Source organism: Xiphophorus maculatus, chromosome 3, assembly GCF_002775205.1.
Source record: "Xiphophorus maculatus strain JP 163 A chromosome 3, X_maculatus-5.0-male, whole genome shotgun sequence".
NCBI classification, from domain to species: domain Eukaryota; kingdom Metazoa; phylum Chordata; class Actinopteri; order Cyprinodontiformes; family Poeciliidae; genus Xiphophorus; species Xiphophorus maculatus.
Window position 1 is genome coordinate 22,759,235 of NC_036445.1, and position 21,017 is coordinate 22,780,251.

Below are 21,017 nucleotides of genomic sequence, written 5' to 3' on the forward strand. Positions count from 1 at the left end.
TGATTAAATTTCCAGTATTAAAACTTGGATATTCTCTGTCATTTAAAGGTATAAATTAATGTGCAACTGGAAGCACTGCATGCTTGAACAATGTTGTGGTTTATGAGTCCAAAGTCCAAATGGGGAGTTGCTGTACATGCTTATTGTAGTTAAAGCTGGGTCATTTAAAAGGTTGGTCATTATATCTCCAGTAAAAGAACATTGTTTTCTTTTGTCCTCCAGAGGGCAGCAACTGTCTTTACATTTGTAAGCAGGCCTCTGTCATGTTAATGTAGAAAAATAACTTGTTTCACATGCAAACACTTAATTACAAGTTGGACAATTACAAGAGACAGGTACACATTATTTATTATTAATAGAGAGCAGTAAGCGAAGAGCAATGAACCTTATTCCTAAACACAGTCAGAAGGTTAAGATCAGCAGCTTCTTGGTTTGAACATCTGAAAATGTTTAGTAAAATTAGAATCCTTGATAGATGTGTTTGCAACTAATTATTTCAGGTTTAAACATCAACATAAAACTTCCCGTAACCACGCCACTGTAAAACAGATTCTCAGCTGCTGAGGTCTGCTTGTTACACCCATAACATCATTAAGAAGGGAGTCAATTGCATTAGGTAAAGAAACACTGGCCAACTCTCTGCTGTTCTGTTTCACTGAGTTAAAAAGCTGCTGGTTGGACTCCACCCTCCTGTTTTCTGTCATATCGCTAACACTGTGCATTGCCTCCATTGTTGGTTTGCTTGCTGATGATGCTTTGTAGAATATTTCTCATTGTATGCCTCATTTCCTTGATGTAATTATTTGAAAATGTTGAGAATGAAAACTTTTGAACTGAGTCAGGAAGTGTTAAAAAAAAGGAAGGCATGGACAGGATTTATGCGTGCAAAACACAATGTAAAAGGCATTGTGTCATCTTTATGATGTAATCCAAATACCAAAATGTATCTAAGGCAGTGGCAGCTAAGTTTGATTTATAGATATTTTCATTCTCAGCCTTATCGTTATCAGTGGGCGTCAATGCAGCTTGGCTTTCGTCTCTGATATGATTGTTTTTCATTCACTGACTGTTATCAGACCACACACATGCATTTGTGCAGTGAAACACACACACACATCCACCCACATGCATGCACGCTGTGTTATCAGCTTGAAGGCATCAAATTACACTACCTTGGCTACATTAGCAGTAAAAGCCCAGCCTCTTATCTGTAATTGTTCATTAAGGTCTAAACTACTGTGTAGGTCAGGGTAAGAGTGTGTGGTCCTACAAACTCTGACATTCCACATATCCTTATATTTGGGTAATTCTGTTTCAAATGGAAGCTAGTTAAAAATTAAAACCAAGTATATTAATTTAATTCAGTTGTGTGACAGAATATAATGCTAAAGTGAGCCATAGATTTCAGCACAAAAAAGGCAAAAAAAAAAATTGTTTTGCTTACATTTTATATAACAGTGTTCTTCAAGTGTATGCAAGTGGAAAAAATTAAAGATTCTACATCACACTAACTAACCATGACATTTTAATGAGTGGACAACTGTCCATGCGACTGTCCATGCATTAAAATATGGACAGTTGTCCATATTGAAATGGCTCACAAATCAGCCAAAGGTGCTGAGTTGTAAGCACAACTCAAAAAAGGGCTACAAGGCTGTATCCAAGTGTCTTCAAGTTCCAGTTGGCCCAGTATAAATCTTATACAAGACTTTCCACATGGTGAAAAAAAACCCAGTTTCTTTTAGGATATGCCTGTGTCGTTTCCAACCAGGATAAGAAAAAAGAATCCAGTTTGAATGACAAATGGATTTCAAACTAAATGATGGGCTTAACTGTACCTCTGGCATTATGTCCTTCTGGAACTTGAACCATCGCTCCCTTCATTTTCACACCAACTCTGATCAGCTTTCCTGTCCCTGCTGAAGAAAAGTTCCCCACAGCATGATGCTGCCACTGCCAGCAGACAGTGTTAGTCTTCCTTTGCACGTAAAATGTTCAGTTTGGTCTCATCTAACCAGGACACCTTCTTCCACATTTGCTGCCGTCTCTTACATGGTCTGTGTCAAACTGCACACTCGACTTTTTCTTATATCCCCCTTCTCAGCAAAGGCTTTCTTCTTGCCACTCATCAATAAAGGCTAAATTTGTGGACTGTAAGACAAATTTTGTCTTGGCGGCAGATTCTTGAGCTGAAGTTTTCTGCTCCGGGTCTCGTGGCTGCTTCTCTGATTAACGAGTTATGGCTCGGCCTGTCAGTCTAAGTGGACAGGCCATTTCTTTGTTGGTTTACAATTTGTCTATACTCTGTGTGTCTAATGGGTTTCTTGCCTACTCTGCTCTAGCAAACCTTTGAGGATTTGCAGGACTACTTGGCAAAAAAATCTGTTATTGATTTTTGTTATTTTACATTTTTGTCTTTAATTAATTTAGGGATGTCAGATTAAAGTTATAGATTTGGAATGGGGATTAAATACTTAATCAAATATTGGGTGATTCTTATTCATGTTTTAGGGTAGGTTGCTGTTTTATAATTATTCTCTAAAAGTACTCAAGATCTAAATCCCCTTTGCCCATAAACTCCGCATGAACTCTACTGCATTATAATATTTGTGAGCGCATGTGTCTTCTCCCTCTGCACTCTGCCAACCCTGCTGAAGTCTTTAAAAAGATTTCTGTATTTCTCCCTCATGCATTCTGTCAGTTATTCATTTTCTGAGGTCTATAAAATACTCAGCCTTTACAGCTTTTTTTCCCCCTTCCCCTTCCAATCACGCACAAGCACTTGTGATCTTAGATGAAACCGACTTGAAAGATTCAACCAGAGGGCAGAGAAATACTGCGTACTTTTCATTCAGTGACTTTTAAATGGTAGCACAAAAACAAGTCCCCAAAGTTCAAATCACAGCAGGCATTAGCACTTTTACTGTAATTGTCATCGTAAGCCACCTTTGTTTTTAAGTATCTTAAGTTATTTGCTAATGTGTTATTTTCTATTTATAGCTCTCAGTAATGGGCATCACTACAAGATGCAGTATGTAAATGATGCTCCTTTAGGTTCCTTTTGTGTTGCTCTCATCGTTATTATGAATGCGGTGCCGACTTGTGTTCCCTTCCCAAGTGCCAGAGAACGTTCTGATCTAGTTTACCCACTCGCAGTTTTCATGTTTTTAACTAGGTCGATGGAGAAGGAGCGAGCAGGTGAAAAAGTCAGATAGAGTTCATGCGAATTTCTTCCTTTGAAATTTTTTTTTTTGACTTGAAATGTGTTCTTTTTTGGGGGATTCCAAATCATATCAGCCTCCCCTCAAGCATCCCTTTTGTGTTTTCATCACTCAGTTTGCTGCCTGCCACAGCTCCTTCTGCCTGTCTCTTATCCTGTCATCCTGTGAACATATCTGTCATACCACAGAGAGAATAACTGTTCAGTCAAAGAAGAGTTGTACCATTTTGCAAGTATTTTACTGACTTATTTCATTTTTTAGTGGCAGTTAAGGTCAGGACTGTGGGATGTTTTGTGCATTACAGTGTAGAAAAATGTTTCTTTACAGCAAAATACAAAAAGCCTCTAGTGTATTGTGGTTGTCGTCTGAGCTTGCTTCTCTTTACTTCTGTTTCTGGGACTTTATTAAAGAAATACTATTTCGTCATCATCTTTAGAGCTGTTATTAAAGTTTTTACATTTTTCTCTCCGTTTTTTTCTTTTGCTCCTCCTGATCATGGCATGTTTTGACCATGGGTATTGTTACTTCAAGTGATCGGAACGTAATGTTCCTTCTTGCTCTTTAATCTCACATTCAGGCATTGTCTGAATCCATTGCTTAATTTGCTTTTAAACATTTTACTTCGATCATGGGGCTGCACACCCTGGTGTGGTGCCCCTGTTGTGCCAAGGCTCTGTACCAAGCTGAGCCACAGGGAGGCTCAGATTTTCAGGAGCACTCAAAGCTGTCTTTGATCACACATTCGAGTCTTTTTTCTGTTCAGTCAAGAGCAGTCACCCTTTGAACGTAAGCTTGCACTTTCAGCTTGATCACATAAATTCGGCAATATCAGTTATGACCGAAGAATTACTTATATTGTCGGTCTCTTTATGTTTCTGAGTATCTATGTGTGTTTGTGATCCTTATTTAGACAGCTTAATGCTCCCACGGGGCTTGAAGTGCCAGTAATGTGAAAAGTATTAATTCTTTGTATAGCAGCTTTGAATTAAACTTGGTAGACTAAAGGTAAACATTGAAATTAGTAAATCATTATTAAAAGAATGAAAACATTCCTTTGAAGGAAGATTTCATCTTAAAATAGTGCAAGATCTATTTCTATTCTCAGAATTTTACGACAAAGGTATTAAATAGAGCCTAAATCAGTCTTTCCTGTATCGCATATATGCATATTTTAATGTTTTTATTCAAGATTTGATTTATTCTCTCCTGTTATTCTTCTTCTAACCCACAGGGTCTTTCCACTGTGTCAGGGGTCTCCTATAAAGAAGAACATCCAGGCTCCCTGGAGCAGTCTCAGTCCTTCACTGATATTCCCACGATGCATGCCAAAGCTGAGTCCAAGAAGAGAAGGGCCCCAGTACCACCTGCTGTCCCAGTACCCAGCCAAGGAAACACAAGCTTTAAGAGCAATCAGGTGAAGAGATAAAAACGCCGACACTGTGCGGTGCTCAGACTTGGACTCATTAGTCAGACGAAGCATGGCACTTGTTGAACACCTGTTGGTGTAGATACACACTGATTTTTAATTTTTTTTTCCCAACATTTGTCGTTAAAAACAGTGCTCTGATGTTGGGGTAATTTTTCTTTGTACATATGCAAAACAACTCTTCCAAACTTTCGTCCTTTTACAGTGTAGAACTGCACAGATCTTCATCCATGCATCCAAATCCTGACCAGTCTTTCTGAAAGTCTGACTGAAAAAAATATATTTTGTCAAGAAACATTTGTGGAAATCCTTTGTGTTCAAATCTATTATGAAAAAAAAAATGTCAAGCATTAAAACAAAAAGAAAAACAAATCTTTAAACTGTTTTAAATCATCAACCTTGATGTAAGCAAAAACGGCTTTAGTCCTATCTTTTTCATGTGGGTGACGTGACAAGAATGAATCATCTCCGCTGTGTCCTCTACAAAGTGGCGTTGTGGTGGAAAATGTTGTTTAGCAACTAATATCCTTCCTCACTTCATTTGATTACAGGGTTCCGTGTATTTGGAGGAGTCTGTGTTCATGATAAGTGTTACAGAGGAGAAATATTATTCCCATGTTAACATGGACATTTGTGCTATTCTCACTGGCATAATTAAGCACACAAACAAACAGAGTACAAAGAAGCGGAAGTTGTTTCTGAGAAAATATCATCAACTCCAAACAGCTGACTATGATGTAGGCTCAAGCCAGAGAGATTAAAATAATTATAATAAAAAAACACAAGAGCAAGAATCTCTTTTCTTTTTTTCAGTGTACGTTTGATTTTATACCAGATAAGCTTATAGATATACAGTACCCCCAACACTTATGTTCCTGTAAAGGACTCCAGATTTTTATGAACAAATTTACCAGGAACTACTTTTGGAGAAACAAGCCCACGGCATGACATATCATCTCCCATTCTAAAAAACGAGCATGGAGTTATTTTTCACATATTCTTCTTTAGTTTCACACCAGACCCAACTGCAGTGTGTGGTTATGTGATCAACAAATTTGATGCGGAAGATGTAGTAATGGATACCGACATCAGTACACAGGCATTGGGAATAATGAGATTTTTAAAACAGAGCTTTATAAGGCCATTGCAGTGGAGGTAATGAAGGCAGGTCAAAGAAGAAAAAAAAACATCATCAACCTTAATGACAGAATTATGAGGGTTAGAATCTCAGTTGTCCAATTAACTGGCAGTCATGGTTGTGGCATGTCACCTTTGGGAATTTGTTTTTCTTTCTCACTTTGTTGAGATGATGTGGATGTAACAGGACCTTTTGTTCTTTGTACTATTTTAAGTGGAAACTGGTTTAAGGGGAGTGAATACTCTTGCAAGGCACTACAGGAATGGTAAATTGGTCTTAAATCTTTTTTATCACACTAACTGTTATTGCCAATGCAATAGTTTACCTATTTCATAAATATACTCAAAATAACTTGAGAATTTTACCATTTTGTTACAGTATGGGATCATATTTTATGGCTTTTTGCATGTATTTACCCGGAGGGCCAAAAATTCTTGTTGGTGCTATGTGAATGCAACTTAACATTGAAAATGCATTTGTTACTAAATAATAAATGTTTAATATTCAAATCCTTTTTTTCCCTTGTTTTGCTACTCCAAAGACACTCGGTGTAATTGTTTTGCTGCTTTTAGGGATTTTAAATTTGACTTGCTCAGACAGAGATTTGATATTTATCCTTGCACCTGTCAGACTGAGGGTTATGGTTGACACCAGATCCAAATTACAACACCTCCAGGACGCTGCTAGACAGAGCAGGAGTTGGAAAGGTTAGCTGAAGACCCGATGACTGGTCTAATAATAGATGTCTCCATCTTGCTGTTGTGCGCCGTTACTAAGTCTGTGAACTGTGTCATATGTATTTATACGAGTCCTCTTGTTGCAAGAGTGCTGTCACTGTAGTGCTGGTGGCATCTCATGTTTCTTGTCTCAGGATTTCTGGTGTTGAAGACTAACAAGGACACGCTGTTGATGGCTTAGCTGGTCTTATCAACAATACACCACCTGTACACGGTGTTTTTGAAGTGTATGCAAATCGTTGCATCAGAATGGTATATGGACTTTAAATGCTGAGGTGATGTGAGATTGTAAACTCTAAATCAGCAGGAATGTATCTTGGGACAGAACTGAAATATGAGATGCTCAAAGATTACAGCTGTGCCTGACCTGTAAATTTTTTATCCGTGCTGTTAAAAAGGATTTAAACTCATGACAGTTAAGATTGCCTGAGCAGCCAGGTCTGATCAAGAACGCTTCTGAAGGGCATTGGCATTAAATACTGTAATAAATTAAATACTGCATGACTTAATACTGTCAAACAACTGAACGTGTCAAATCTAATCGTTTCACAGTGAACAGTTTTGCTTTTTCATTTGCTTGAAATGTAGCAATGTATTTGCTGCAGGCGGTTGAAGAAATTGAATATTCTGTGGATGAGAACTTGAACTTATAAAACTGGTAAGATTTTGAGTGCACTCATTAAGTGTGTCAAACTTTTGCAATTGTTGAGGCTTTTTTATATTTTTGTCTTTTTTTTCATTTTAATCATCCTTCATTGTATCCAAGAACCTCTATACCAGCAAAAATACAGTTATAAATGGGTGTTCTGGGAGAGACGGGCATATTAGGAACATAATAGCAGGTCATCTGAGGACAGCTATTTATTATGACTGTCCTCATTACGAAGGTCCCTCTGATCAAAGTAAGCTTATGTGGTCTACTAATTTGATGTGCAAGATGTGGTAATGGATACTGACATCACAAAACTGGCAATGAGAATAATGAGATTGCTATAACAAAGCTTTATAAAGCCAATACAATGGAGATAATGAAGGCCGGTCGAAGAAGAAAAAAGAAAAAACTAAATCAGCCTTAATGACAGAATTATGAGGATTCGAATCTCTTTATTCTTGATTTTATTGGAGATTTTAAGGCAACTGGGTATTTACAAACTATTGCAAATGATCAGTCTTGAACAAATGTAGGCTTTGTTACACAGAGCACTCTGCACAGACCATATTTTATGTACTTTCTGTTCCTTTATTTTAGTAGCTGAAATATTAAGGCATGCATGACATTATTTGTACTTAATGCATCAAGCTACAGTAGATAAAGCTACCCAAACTACTACTTTAACTTGAATAACAATCCATTGCTGTACAGCATGCAATGTGGATGGCTGCCTGTAGAACCGCTCTCATCTTGCATGAGAAGGACACAGCAGGGTAAAAGTTAAAAACAGGCTAAGTAGCATTACAGAGCTGGAGTAAAGGAGTTTTAAAGCCAGCCAGGGGGCCTTGCAACCTCATTATGTTTTGCTTTGTCAGTAAATTGTATTTCAAATTCAATTTTGATTTTTGCCTTCCTATCTCAGTAGTTGTGCTCCCACGCTTTCCCTTTCAGCATTGGAGCCATGCAGCTACTGTTACAGAACCTTCTGGCTCTATTCTGAGAAGTTGATTCTCTTATGAAGCCTACACATAAGAGAATGTAAAGAGAATGTAAAAAGAGCCAGAAATGATGACGGGACGTTAAGAAAGTCAAATTGAATACAGTTCAAGTTGCAATTGAGGCAAGCTACTCATATTATAGTATCTAAAATATCCAATATCTAAAATATCTCAGTATTCACTTTTGAGTTCATGTAATTTTAAAGTTGTTTCTGGAAATCCTTCATTTCTCCACCTCGAAGCAAATTCAGCTAAAAACTTTAAAGGATAAGCTAGACTTTCTTGTTTGATAATTTATGTGCTTTAAAGAACTGAGCAATAGTTGACATTTTTTCCCATTTATATTTCAGTTTTGTCAGAAAAAGCCAGTTTTTGCTTCCAGAAGTTTTTGCTTCTTGAATTATTGCTTACAAATGTGGGTTTTTTATAACCCACATTGCATTTACATTGAATAAACACAATTTTATTGTTTTTAGTCTTTGTCTTTAATATGCATCATTCATATGATTAATTTCACACTTTAATTAAAATGTCCAGGGTCCACTCACCTACCTGCCAGAGCAATCGGAGGACTGGGATGTCATACAGCATGCTTCTGTGTTGATGTCTGTTCTAGTTTACAGACCCTGACATGCCATAATATCGAATGATATATCTTGTTACATGAACCTTAAAGGTTGTTCAGTTAATTGGCAGTCCTGGTTGTGGCATGTCAGCTGTGAGAAATTGTTTTTCAGTTGCTTCCCAGTTTGCTCAGTAGAATTTATGGATGGTGTGGTTGTAACAGGACCATTTATTCTCTGTACTTTTAATATAATGTCTTTATAGTCATTTTATAACTTTTATAACCAGATTTTGAACTTTTGTTTCAAAGTTAAAGGAGTTAGTTATTATCTATTAAGTCATTTAATAAAGGACTTGAAGATTACAAAGTGAGGTAATCTCTCACTTTGCAAACTACTGATGGAAGGGGGAAAATAATCAACTAAAATTTTGATATGATCTAACATGCAGCCCTGTTTCAGTCAAATAATGAACAGACATCTGTTGTTGGATCCCTTTAAAGTACTGTGTAGTAAATTCATACATCTTTCAGCCTTGCAACATGCTTTTTGTTTCAGCTTCAATGGACACCATAGGATATACATTGAATGTGAATCTGTACACTATGACTCAAGGAAAGTATCCTGGGCTTTCAGGATGCGTGACATCAATTTTCAACATTGGTTTTGAAGCATGCAGATAGGATGTTTACCCACCTGCCTCGTGGCTATAGTATCTCCAAATATGTTTCAGAAACAAAACATGTTTTTTTCCTGAATCAGTTGGAAGCACTAGAAAAGAAGTTCACTTGTGCCAAAACCAACAGACGGCACTTCCTCTGCACGTTCTTATCCATATCCATCCTTATTTTATAGCCCTTGTTTTGGTTGGATAGTGCTACAGCTGAAAACAGCAGGTGCTCTGGGTCCTGTAGATACATCTGTATTTTACATTCTCCAGTAGGTTTCTTTAGGATACAGTTCGTCTCTGTGTATCGATGTACAGTACAGTGACCTACAAAAATATTTAAATCCCTCAATTTTTTGACATTTTGTAACAGAAAAATCCCAAACTTTCCTGCCAGCATAAAATACAGGATGACTGTGAACTGGAATAAAAGATGGAAGATTTTCCAACCTCTTGAGTAAACATCATCTCATAGAGCAATGTTAAGACTATCTAATGAGAATTGAAAGCAATCCTGTGAAAACGTGGCTTTCCATGCTAGGAAGCTGGCAAAGAGAGCATCAGTCAGAGCTAATGCTAAATAGGGAGTGGCTGTTGAGATCACAGGTCAGGTGGATGACTCTCTGGACCCAAAAACTTTATTTGTTTGAAAGTTAAAGAAAAATAGCCTTATAAAAGAGTGACAAGAAAAAAAAGCTGTTGTCAGCTGTTGAAGTTTAAAAGCTGACATTTAAAGTTTGTCACTAATGTTATTGGGAAGGGGACATGGATGCAAGATATGGTGGTCTGGTCAGATTAGACCAAAGCTGGACTGTAGACATACAGTATAGCCAGGGCTATAATGAAATGGTTTAGATTGAAAAATTTTCATTTGTTAGAACGGCCTAGTCAATGTTCATGTGCAAATCTAGTGGAGACATAGTGCAACAGGATTTACAGTTGGTATTGAAGTGAAAAGTCATAGAAAACAAAGACCCAAGGTCTTATGCTTCAAAGACCCCCTGATTTTTCTTTTTTTTTTTGGTAATAAAATGTGAAAACCACGTGAAGTGTCAGAAAGAGTAGGAGCTCCTTCAAGAGACAGAGGCAAGATTTGAGAAGTCAATTTTTTAAAGTTTGAAATAAACAGCATTTTACAATGACTTAAGGTCACATAGTTACTTGAATATTCTATAAAATGGCACTATTCTTCAAGCGCAATGAGTTCAGCAATAAAATAAGTCTATTTTCAGTCATACAAAATAGTTTGAATGTACCATCAAACTCAGTCAAAAGTTTGACGGTACATTTCCTTTTTGTTTTTATGCATTAGTTGTGTTCAGACTAATGTATTAGCAGAGCATTACCCATATGCCATTATTTTAGTGTCGATGTGAGAAATATCTAATCTTTCAAGAAACCACCCCAACACTGTAACAGGTGAATGAGAAGAGTTTTTTGGGGCTTTGTGTGTTACCATCCGCTAAACCTGAACCCTCTTGTTGTGCTCTGTTATTGTGAAGCTGAATTCTGTAATGCGATGGAACAAGAAGTCTAGGGTTCATTACAAGAAAACAATATGCGCTTTCTTTTCTTGTGCATAGTCCTTGAAGGTTGAGAGAGGACGAGGAAGGGGCCAGGATTAGGGGAACCTGGCCCCTCCTGTGTAGGACAAGTTCTCTTTGGACGTGAGGCTGTCCAAACATGTTATGTATGAAGTCATTCAGTGTAGATTGGACAAATGAATGAAACGTGAATGTTTGTGTCGGGTTCAAAGCAACTGCGGCTTAATTTTTCATGTGAGCATTGCTGGGGTTGTAACCATAATTTAAGGTTTGTCTAAATTAGAATTTTTTATTGTAAACAGAATGTGGTTGTGTTGGAGGAGTTGTTATTGACTATATCTGACTTTTCAATAAATGACAAAGATTATACTTTCTGAGTTTTACAGATTTGGTTACTTTTAAATTAAATTACTGCTTCAATTGCCCCTCTGCTGTAATTTCATCGAGTCTGAAAATAAATGTAATTATCTTTCCTTGCTGATGAAAAGAAAGAGGTAAGAAAAACTTGAAATATCAGTGGGTTAGTAGAACAGGTTGGACAACAATGAAACTGGGTCAGCTGTGTGTCTCCTGATCCATTTCTCCACCCTTCGCCCCCACCCTCGTTTCTCACTGACACACATTGTTAAAACCTTTTTACATGAAACCTCTTTCATCTTACACTCACAACCCTACATCTTCATCATAACAGTGACACTGAAAAGCACAGCAGCTGTCTTCTAGCCTGCTGCTTTGAGGGGTGTTTATGACATTGGAATCCATCGTGTTTGGCTGCTATTTTTACCTTTGACATGTACACGCATTTGCGCAAACTCATGCAATTGTGAGTAAGCTCCTGTATGTAGACAAGCCCTTGCACACACAAATAAAATGTCTAATAGATAGGCATACTAAGGTTTACATTCCACATTAGTGCTGTAATGTTGCTCTGTTAAAAAGACCCTTATCTGCAGCTGATGAATGGTAGCTTGGCCAGGTTTAAGCATTTATTTGCGTGGCCCTGTATGGTCAAGAATGCTCAATCATGGGGCCAGTATTCTCACAAGTTATAAAGTTTAACAAGTAAAAGACATACCAGTCTGTTCTGTTTCATTTTGTCTCTCTTTCTGTGTATTTTTACTGACTGAACAGCTGTGATTGGTGTGCTTGAATCCTGTTACATTCACAGTGACTTACAAAAATATTGGTACCACCTGAAAATTCTCTAATTTTATCATTTTTACCTCAAACTTCAATGTATGTTTTACAGGGAAACCTTTGTGATAAACCAACACAAAGAAGTGTACAAATTTGAAGTGGAAGAAAATGCATACATTGGTCTTTTTTCTTTTTTTTTCAAATAAAAATCTGAATAGTGTAACATGGACACATATTTAGGCCTAGAAAAATCCAGAGCAAAAGTTTTCTGTCAAACCTCAGTTAATGGAATAGATTGTTTTAGTAAGGCAGTGTAAATCTTTCCGAAGTCCTGTAAACTTACTCTATAGTCCGTTTATTTAGACTAAATAAACCATTGTTGGGCTTTTTTTTTTTTTTTTAATCAAAAAATCTAATTCTAAAGCCAAAGGAATACAAATGGCTGGTATTTCCATGTCTTCAGATAACTAGTGTTTATATTTTCTCTTATCTGTTCTTCACATTAGTATAAAGATTGTAATCCTTTAGTTTGTCACTGAGTAGGTTTCTCTTTGAAGCATCATAGTTCTGCATGTTTTTTTTTTTGTTTTTTTTACTGAAACTAAACAGAGCATCTTTGTGGTGAAGTCTGTTTAAGATCAAAAATAAAAATCTTCGCAACTAAACTTTTAGCACATACAAATGACTTGGAACTCTCAGTGAATTCTTTTAAGGCTAAGGATTGCCTTGTAAATGTGGTTTAATATAGCTTGAAGCCTTATCTGTGATTCCCTACTCATAAGTGCATGCTGCATTCCCAGTCATGGCGCCATAAGCTCAAGAGAGCAACACGCATGTAATGCTTCTTAACAATCCTATCTATGCTGTTCAGCTCAAGCCAAGAGTATCATTATGATTATAAATGAGAGTGGGTATCCAACTGCTTGTCAGGTGAACCCCATGAAGTACTCCTTTCATGACACTGGCTTCACTGCAGTCCCGCATTTTTATTCTGTAGAGAAAACAGTCACCCAAACTCGTATACAAGCATAAATACACTCATGTACACGCCGACAGACACACACACAAACAACACGCGGGCCTTCTCACGCATACACATCCATCTTCCAAGGCAAGTCAATCATCCATTGCAGCTCAACTTTGGCCCATGTCCATGTATATATGAATACTGGGGTGAGAGAAAAACAGGAGAGCCTTGAAGAAAAGGACAGCTATTTGGAGCGGGGGGAGGAGGGCATTCGGGTTTCTATAGAATGCCATGCACCGGGTTCACTGAGTTCATGTGTGAACCCTGTGTGCCTGCAGAAAGACAAGGTGGCCTGATCTCTTTCATGCCCTGCTGAATGATGCAACCCTGTGTGCAACTCTGGGCATGTTGTCTGTTGAGTTTCAGAGAGAACGAAAATAGAAGGCAAGAGCTACTTGGAAATTTAAAATCTATTCTGTTATAGCCCGTCTTATCATAATAATAATGAATCTTTTAGCGCTGACCTCATGAAGAAAGAGAATGGCTTTGTCTCCCAGTAGAGTAAATTAGTTCATTTGTAACTTATTTTGTTAGATTCAGAACGTTTGTCTTGCTCGCTTTCTGTTTTTATCCACTTACTTCTTTTACATAGAAGAAACCCATTCCAAACTTTTTTTATATATATGTATATAATTTTGTGGTTTAGCTTATTTTTTTTCGTTCAGAATGCTAACTCATTAAAAAACTCATAATGTAGCTTAAAAGGAAACTATTGGTTGACAGTAATATCATTTTAAACTCAGGACTACTGGTGTATGGCATGTAATGAATCCGGACAATGTTGTCATTTTAATAAAAGAAAACATACATTTCTAATTTTTAAATAACATTCGTTTTTAAGATAGAACTTACAAAATATCCCAGTTAAAAGCTCATACTGGTGTTCTGTTGCAATACCACAGCATCATTTTAAATGAATTGCTGGGAGACCTTAAATGTCTTGAATTGAAGAGGAATGTTGACACACTAATGGCTAAAAGACTCAGGCCTCTGCCAGCACTCCACTCAATTTGATTACTTGGCTGTAAAATTGTTTCAGTCCTGATGGGCTGAATTTACTAAATGATTAATGCTTAAACCAGACACATAGACAGTGACTTGCAAAACTATTAATTTATCCTGAAATTTTTCTACATTTTTCAATTACAGTGACAGAACTTGATGTATTTTACTGGAATTTTATGTTGGGTGTAGTAATTTAGTGTTTTACAAAATTCAGTGCAACCACCTACCTTCAGGACAAATGTGCAACCAGAGTCCCGATGTGTGTAAAGTCTGTGTTAATTGTACCTGAAATACAGCTGTCCTTAAAAGGCCTTTGAAGTTTGTTAGAGAACAGTAGTAAACAAACATAAATCACAAGGACAGGTAGGAAGAGCATTAATCAGAGAAGCAGCCAAATAGGGCATTACGGGACTCCTCTGAAGGAGTTGTGGAGTTCCACAACTTAGATCAGGGAATCTACCGACAGGAAGACTCTTGGTTACTGTATGGACACCAAAGATGTGTCCATACAGCAAGGGCTACTTTCACCAAAAATAAAGTGGTGTGTATGTAGGACTGTTGTACTCCGTTGATGCCAAAATTGACTTTTTTTTTGGCGTGCATCTCTTTTCTGTTCCTTCCTTTCAACAGCAGAGGGGCCTAATTTAAAGATTCAAGACCAATTTATACATGTAGACACACTGTGAAGGCAGATTTGTGGTGCACACCAAATGAAACCCATTGTTGAAAAAAATGCCATTATACATTATATTTCAAATTTATCCACATGCCACAATATATATTGTGCTGTAGGGCAGGACAATATATCCCAAATTGATATTTATTACAGTATGAAATATGCGTCTCCTTGGACTACAATAAATGTTAGCAGAGGTGTAACTACCAAGCGTTTAGCCTCTTTATGCCTGCAATTTGGTAACACTACCTGTGTAGTGCAGCATGTAAATGTTTTAGAAGGTAAAGAGAGATGGAGAGGTGCTAATTGTATAGGGTCTATGTTTACTCTGAACCAAAAGCAGAACGACATTAGCACTGTTAACTCACCCAGCATACATGGAAGATGTTACTTGATTAGATAAGGCCAAGATTATACATCAAATGTAAAACTTCAATCAGCTAACTATGCATAATTTGATGTTAGAATAAATACAGTAGATAGAAGAGCATCATCAAGACATTTTGGCCTACATGCAAAATGCTGTGTAGGTCATAAGCTAACATTGCGCATCAAACTAAATCCCAAAATCCTGGGAAATATGGTGGTGGGGCCCATCATGCTATGGAGTTGCTTCTATTCAGTGGAGGCGGTTGGTGGAGACTTTCCTCAAAAGTCTTGGAGTTGAAATCACAACATAAGATGAAGTTATGATCGTCATTTTCTCCATTGTTATGGTTCACGGATCTGTCACATAAAATTCCATGGGATACATTGTTTATGGTCATCTTGTACAAAATGTAAAAAAATTACCCTATGAATACTGTCACAAGACTCTGTATGAAGAAGGTTTTTGCATAAAATGTCTTACACCATCTTCTTTTTGCTATTTTCTGTTAGGAGGACCCTAGTTCAGAAGGCCAAAGGAAGAGAAAGGCTCCACCTCCTCCACCCTCACCTTCCCCCATCACTCTGGATTCTGATGATCCTTCAGCAACTGTTGTTTCCGTTTCCAATCTCCGCAGCATTGAAATTCCCACCCCAGTCCCCCGTACCAGAACACCACAATTGCCCACGTTCTCTGATGACTCTGTGGTCATGCAGACAGCAGAAGTTTCTCGTGGTGAAAAGACACCAAAACCTCCACCCGTGCGCGATGCCACTCCACCCCGAAGTTCTCCGTCCCCCAGCAGCAGCACCACCACAGACAGCCTGGTTGTGCAGGATTCCAGCTCCGAGCTCAGCCGCAGCCTTGACGACTCAGATGTTGACCTTGACCAGGCCGGTTCCTGCTGCAGCACCAGCAGCGCGGCCAGTGGGCCTGTGCAGGTCCAGCTCACAATAAAAAAGTCCAACATGACGGCCACAAAACAAAATAAAGAGAAACGTTCTGACAGCAATTCCAGGTCAGACTCTGAATCGGCCCTGAATCTCTCACTGGATGAAACGGAGAACAACAGACACAGCGGAATGGGTAAATATCTTTTATGACTCTAAAATGCTTTCAGAAAAACAATAGAAATCCTAATCAAAGTGTTATTCTTGAACTTCTGTTAAACCGTAAATTCAAGATACATTTGAAGAACAAAAATAACAAAATTTCAGGTAGCGCTCACTTAACTTTGGAGAGTCGTGGCAAAGACACTGTGAGGCAGTCACAAGTTACCAGTTGAAGTTTTCTACCTGTCTGCCCTGCAGAACTGAGCTGTCACATTGCAGAAACATCTGACTCTTTACCTGTCAGAGAGGTGACGTATATACCCAGCTAAGAGAAAGGAGGCTTGTATGCCCGCGTGTGTTTGATAGCTACTTGTGGAACTTTTTTCCTTTTTTTTTTAAATCGCAGTTCTTGACACAATGGAGTCCTTGTCTCAAACTTAGGCTTATCCATCTCTCAAGCTTCGTCTGTCTCTGCCTTCTTTTTCTTTATCTGCCTTTCTTTCATATGCATGCAATCACACTCAGAACTTCAGAGACGTGGCAGATTTGCATGTAGATAAATCTGTCATAGATTTACATTTCCTGACCTTTAGATGACCTTTTATTGACTTCTACGTAACCCAGAATACGCTCAGTGGCAGAGTGAGACTGCAGCGGAGGGTTGGCGTGTCTGACAGGGGCAAAGATGAGAGATACACGGACCTCAAAAAGGATGAGAAGAGGTGAGAGTGCCAGAAGTGTAGAGAGGAGAGCGTGGGAAGGTTTTGACAGAAATGGTGGGGTAACGAGGCAGAAAAACCGAGGCTGGCAGAGTTTTAAGGAAGAAGAGTGCTGCTGGAAAGGCAGATAAACGCAGATGTAAGATTGAAGTATGAGATGACTAGTTTATAAGGCAGAAATGAGTGAGAGGTAGTCATCAAGATAATTACTGAATCCATATAATACATTGCCAAAGTTGTCTTTTCCTATTATATTTAAAGAAAAAAAAAGAAATAAAATATTTTTTCTTTCGTCTTAGTGACATCTATAAAGCTGTATTTCTTATGATGATGATCAAATAGCACTTAAGAGGAGCAGCACCAGTTACACATCTTAATGTCCAACAGCAGGACGACTTGCCTACTACTCCTACTACACAAATGTACAGCAGATTTAGAAATCAGTTGGAGTCTTCGGTCTTTAATGTTCGTCCACCATTCTGCATTCAATCTTCATGCTAACTTGGTAACCAGCACGCTGGCCAGTTGACTTGCATAGTCACCACATTTTGTTTGGGTTTTTACTCGGATATAACCACTGTTTTAGGAGACAGGCACATAGCCTTGGAATTTGTTCTTTTACTTCCCATGCAGCTGAATTCAGGGACGTTGTTAAAGAAATTATCAAAAATAACACCTGTCTCATACTTGCATTTTTATGTGCTGAATTTGTACTTCCAACTGCAAACAATCCATCCCATTTTCTGAGGGTCTGAACAGAAGTTGAATGCAGTTGCTTCCTGCAAGTTTGTACTGAATCGTGCTAATCTATTGGTTCTGCAGACTGGTCTCCTTCTCTCAGCACACCACGTTCCATATGTCCTCTCTATTATATGTCATAAAAAATTAAGTCTAGTGAAATTGTCTGCCATCTTTAAATTTGGCCCAGTTACTCGGTCTGCTGTTGTTTGCTGGTAGCACACATACTGTATGCACATTTTAGCGAGTGTATTTTTCTTTCACTAAATTAGCTGCTGCATGTTTTTTTTACTTCCTTGGTGTCACTTTTCTTAAACCTGTTTATCCTCTGTTAACCGTTGGTACCCAAGATAGATTTACCCTGTTATGAAATCTCACAGGAGTAATACTTGCATTTCTACTGGGGCTGTATTTTCGTTCCACTCCTTTGACAAAGCACAATCATGACTTGTGTGTCTCCTTGGCACTGGGCTCTCAAACAGTGACTGCAGAGTTCACAAGATGCCGTAGGAGCAGCAAAACAGGTGTGAGGTTCACTTAAACGAGCCATTGCAAAGCAAATTTAACGTCTGAAAGTTGGCTGCGTTTTGCGAAGCGAACTGACACACCTGATTGGTATCTCTTTCTTGTGCAACGGCAGCGTGGTGCCAATCTGATATCTCTGTCAGTAAGAGCAAATTAAATACATGCAGCACACGTTCAGTGACGGTGCTAGAAAGCTGAAAACATAAATTAATCTAATAAGAAGAACAATTTTACCTACAGGCCAGAAAAGTCTCCAAATCATTTAATCTTCACAAGCTCGAGGGTAGAAATAATAATACATCATGTTAAAACTAGTCTCTCATTGAAGTGTCCCTTTGGTGTACGTATTATTATACATGTCTCAGTGATCGTCTTCATTAACTCATATGGTGATCACATTATGTTGCTGTCATATTTCAACTCACACTAAGTTATAACAAAGAGCCCTGTCACAGCTCTGTTATGCTTCCAAAGATTAGGTTTTTACCGCTCGTTTAATCCTGCCTGTCAGCTTATTTTTCTTTTAATGAAATGCTTGTGGTTTCTTCCCTCAATTTACTAAAATAAACATACTCTTGTTGTGGAAAGTTAAAATGGGAGATAATTATGCCAAGCAGAATTTCTCAACCTTTCTATGGTTAGGCTCCTAGGTATAAATATCTGCCAAACTGTATCATATGCATTGTTGTTTTTTTTCAACTTCTATTATTTGGTTACTGCAGCACAAACATTTGAAAATGTGCAAAATTGCAGAATCCCAAACTGACCGTAACCCTAACCCTAATCCTGCTGCTCCTGTTCAGTAAGAGTAGATAATTGAGGAGGGACTGCCTGTTCTTTTTCTCACTTGGATAAGCTGACTATTAAAAGATTCCTCATCTTGCAAGTGTGGCCATGAACAGCACCTAGCCTCAAAAGTACAGCGCTGCAAAGAAAGACAGTTTGACCAGTAGGCTACTACCCAAACATTGTTGTCTTTAAAACAAGTTTTTATCCATCCATCAGTCCCCGTGTTTATTAGTCTTTCCTTCATTTCTTTTATTGTTCCTGTTCCTTCTTGTCTTTTTTCAGACACCATGTTTACTGTTTTACCCATAGAGAAATATTGCCCATAGATTCCTTATTAACTTTGCATAGATGTGGCAAACTGAGTTTTAAAAGGTCCTCCAACGTCATATATTTGATTGTGGATAAGTATGGAATTTTGACTTTGAAAAATGGGCTGTAACCCCGTAACATGAGAGCTAAAACAGCCTGCCCCAACCTCTAGATTATCTGTTCCTTCGTGTTCTCTTCCCCTCCTCCTTTGTGCTTACAAACTGCATGACCCCACAGGATCAAATGGAAGTGGAAGAAGCAGTTCCCCTGTGTGGATTGTTGCCATCCTCTCTTTGTAGTTCTGTTTTATTTTTCCTAGAAGCTGCTCTCCTGAGATACAAATGGACGTCTGTCTGAATTTTTATCCAACTTGTTTTCATGTGTGTAAATACTATGTGTCCTAATGCACTTTCCATTTTTTCTCTCCTGAGTGAGTGATGCTGGGTCCCTATGAGGTCAAGATACTCCTTATCTATGACTGTCAATCTCAAAGCCATGTTGGTCCTTCGGGGTCTGCTATGTCCAGTTAAGGTCAACACCAATCAGTTGGAGTGCCTTTAATGTTTTTTCTGTGTTCATTTATTCAGTAACTCAGAGTATATGAAATGCATAATGGAGGAGATTGCTGAGTGATACTGAGCCACCATCTGTTACTGTACATGTTCTCAGCCTTACCATGGCAGATGACTAAAATAGAATTTTCTATTCAATTTCCTTATTTGCCCTTTTGTTGTTTTTGTACCATCTCGATTAATGTTTGATGCTTTCATCTCTAATCTGATCTGTTCTTTCCTTTGCTCCCCGCCCCGCTCCCTCTTTGTAGTGTACTGCTGTGGACCTGTGCGTCTGCGTCCCAAACACTCCTGAAGTCTCTCTCTGGCTCAGTTCTTTCTTCACCTTGGCAAACCTCTGTCATCAGCTCATTTTTTAATGTTTAAACCCTGCCTTATTGCTGTTGGACTTTCTATTACATCCTTTGTAAGCTGTTCCGTGTCATTAGTTGAAAGCTATAGTTTCATATCTACAGCTTGTTAGCATTTCAAAGGAGGCTTTTGGTGTTTTCTTAAAGAAATGATATGTATTATACATAATTTGCATGGTTTTACATTTCTTTTGACTCTGTATGAGTTCAGAGCATGTTGTGAGTGGACTCAGAATGTGGTTTGAGGAGAGTGAGGCAACGCTATCTGATACTGCAGATATGTGATAGCTATAGATCAATAGGTGGACAGTTTGTCTTTGAGTACTTAGTGTAATGCATTGGTTTAGAAATCTAAAACTTGAGTAAATGCTTTAATTGGTGCTGGTATCAGAGTTGTAATCTATGTGAAGCATGTTGGGTTTTTTTGTTGTTATAGGTTTGGATTTAATAAGAGAATAGATTTTTCAGTTCTATATAATTCAAGAGTTAAATGTAGCAAACTGTAGCAAAATTGACCATAAGAAAAAGAATGTGCTAAATGTTCTTTAATAGTGGTGGATCTGAATCCAGTAGGAAATTGAGTTAAGTAATCATAGAAAGTTTATCTATACAACACTTTTAATAGACAAATATCACACTCTGTAGTAAAATAAAAAATCAAATACCAAAATACACTGCCACTGGAAATTCATCCTAAAGACTCTGTGACCCTGACTGTAAAGACTGTTCCTAATCTAAACTAAAAGCAAAGTGCCTAATGTCAGCTAACATGTTTGAGTAATTCAGATGCCTTTAATGAACAGTG

The 21,017-nt window shown here is 38.0% G+C and overlaps 1 protein-coding gene across 4 annotated transcripts in view; it reads left to right on the forward strand.

The window, feature by feature from the left end:
• The window catches only part of LOC102226686 (protein cordon-bleu-like), a 51,788-nt gene that overhangs the window by 18,294 nt on the left and 12,477 nt on the right, over positions 1–21,017 (forward strand). For all 4 annotated transcript variants that reach the window (XM_023330557.1, XM_023330560.1, XM_023330559.1 and 1 more), the window contains 2 exons: positions 4,453–4,635; positions 15,671–16,244. In XM_023330557.1, the coding sequence (XP_023186325.1) occupies positions 4,453–4,635; positions 15,671–16,244 (757 nt within the window). The remainder of the gene's footprint in view (positions 1–4,452; positions 4,636–15,670; positions 16,245–21,017) is intronic.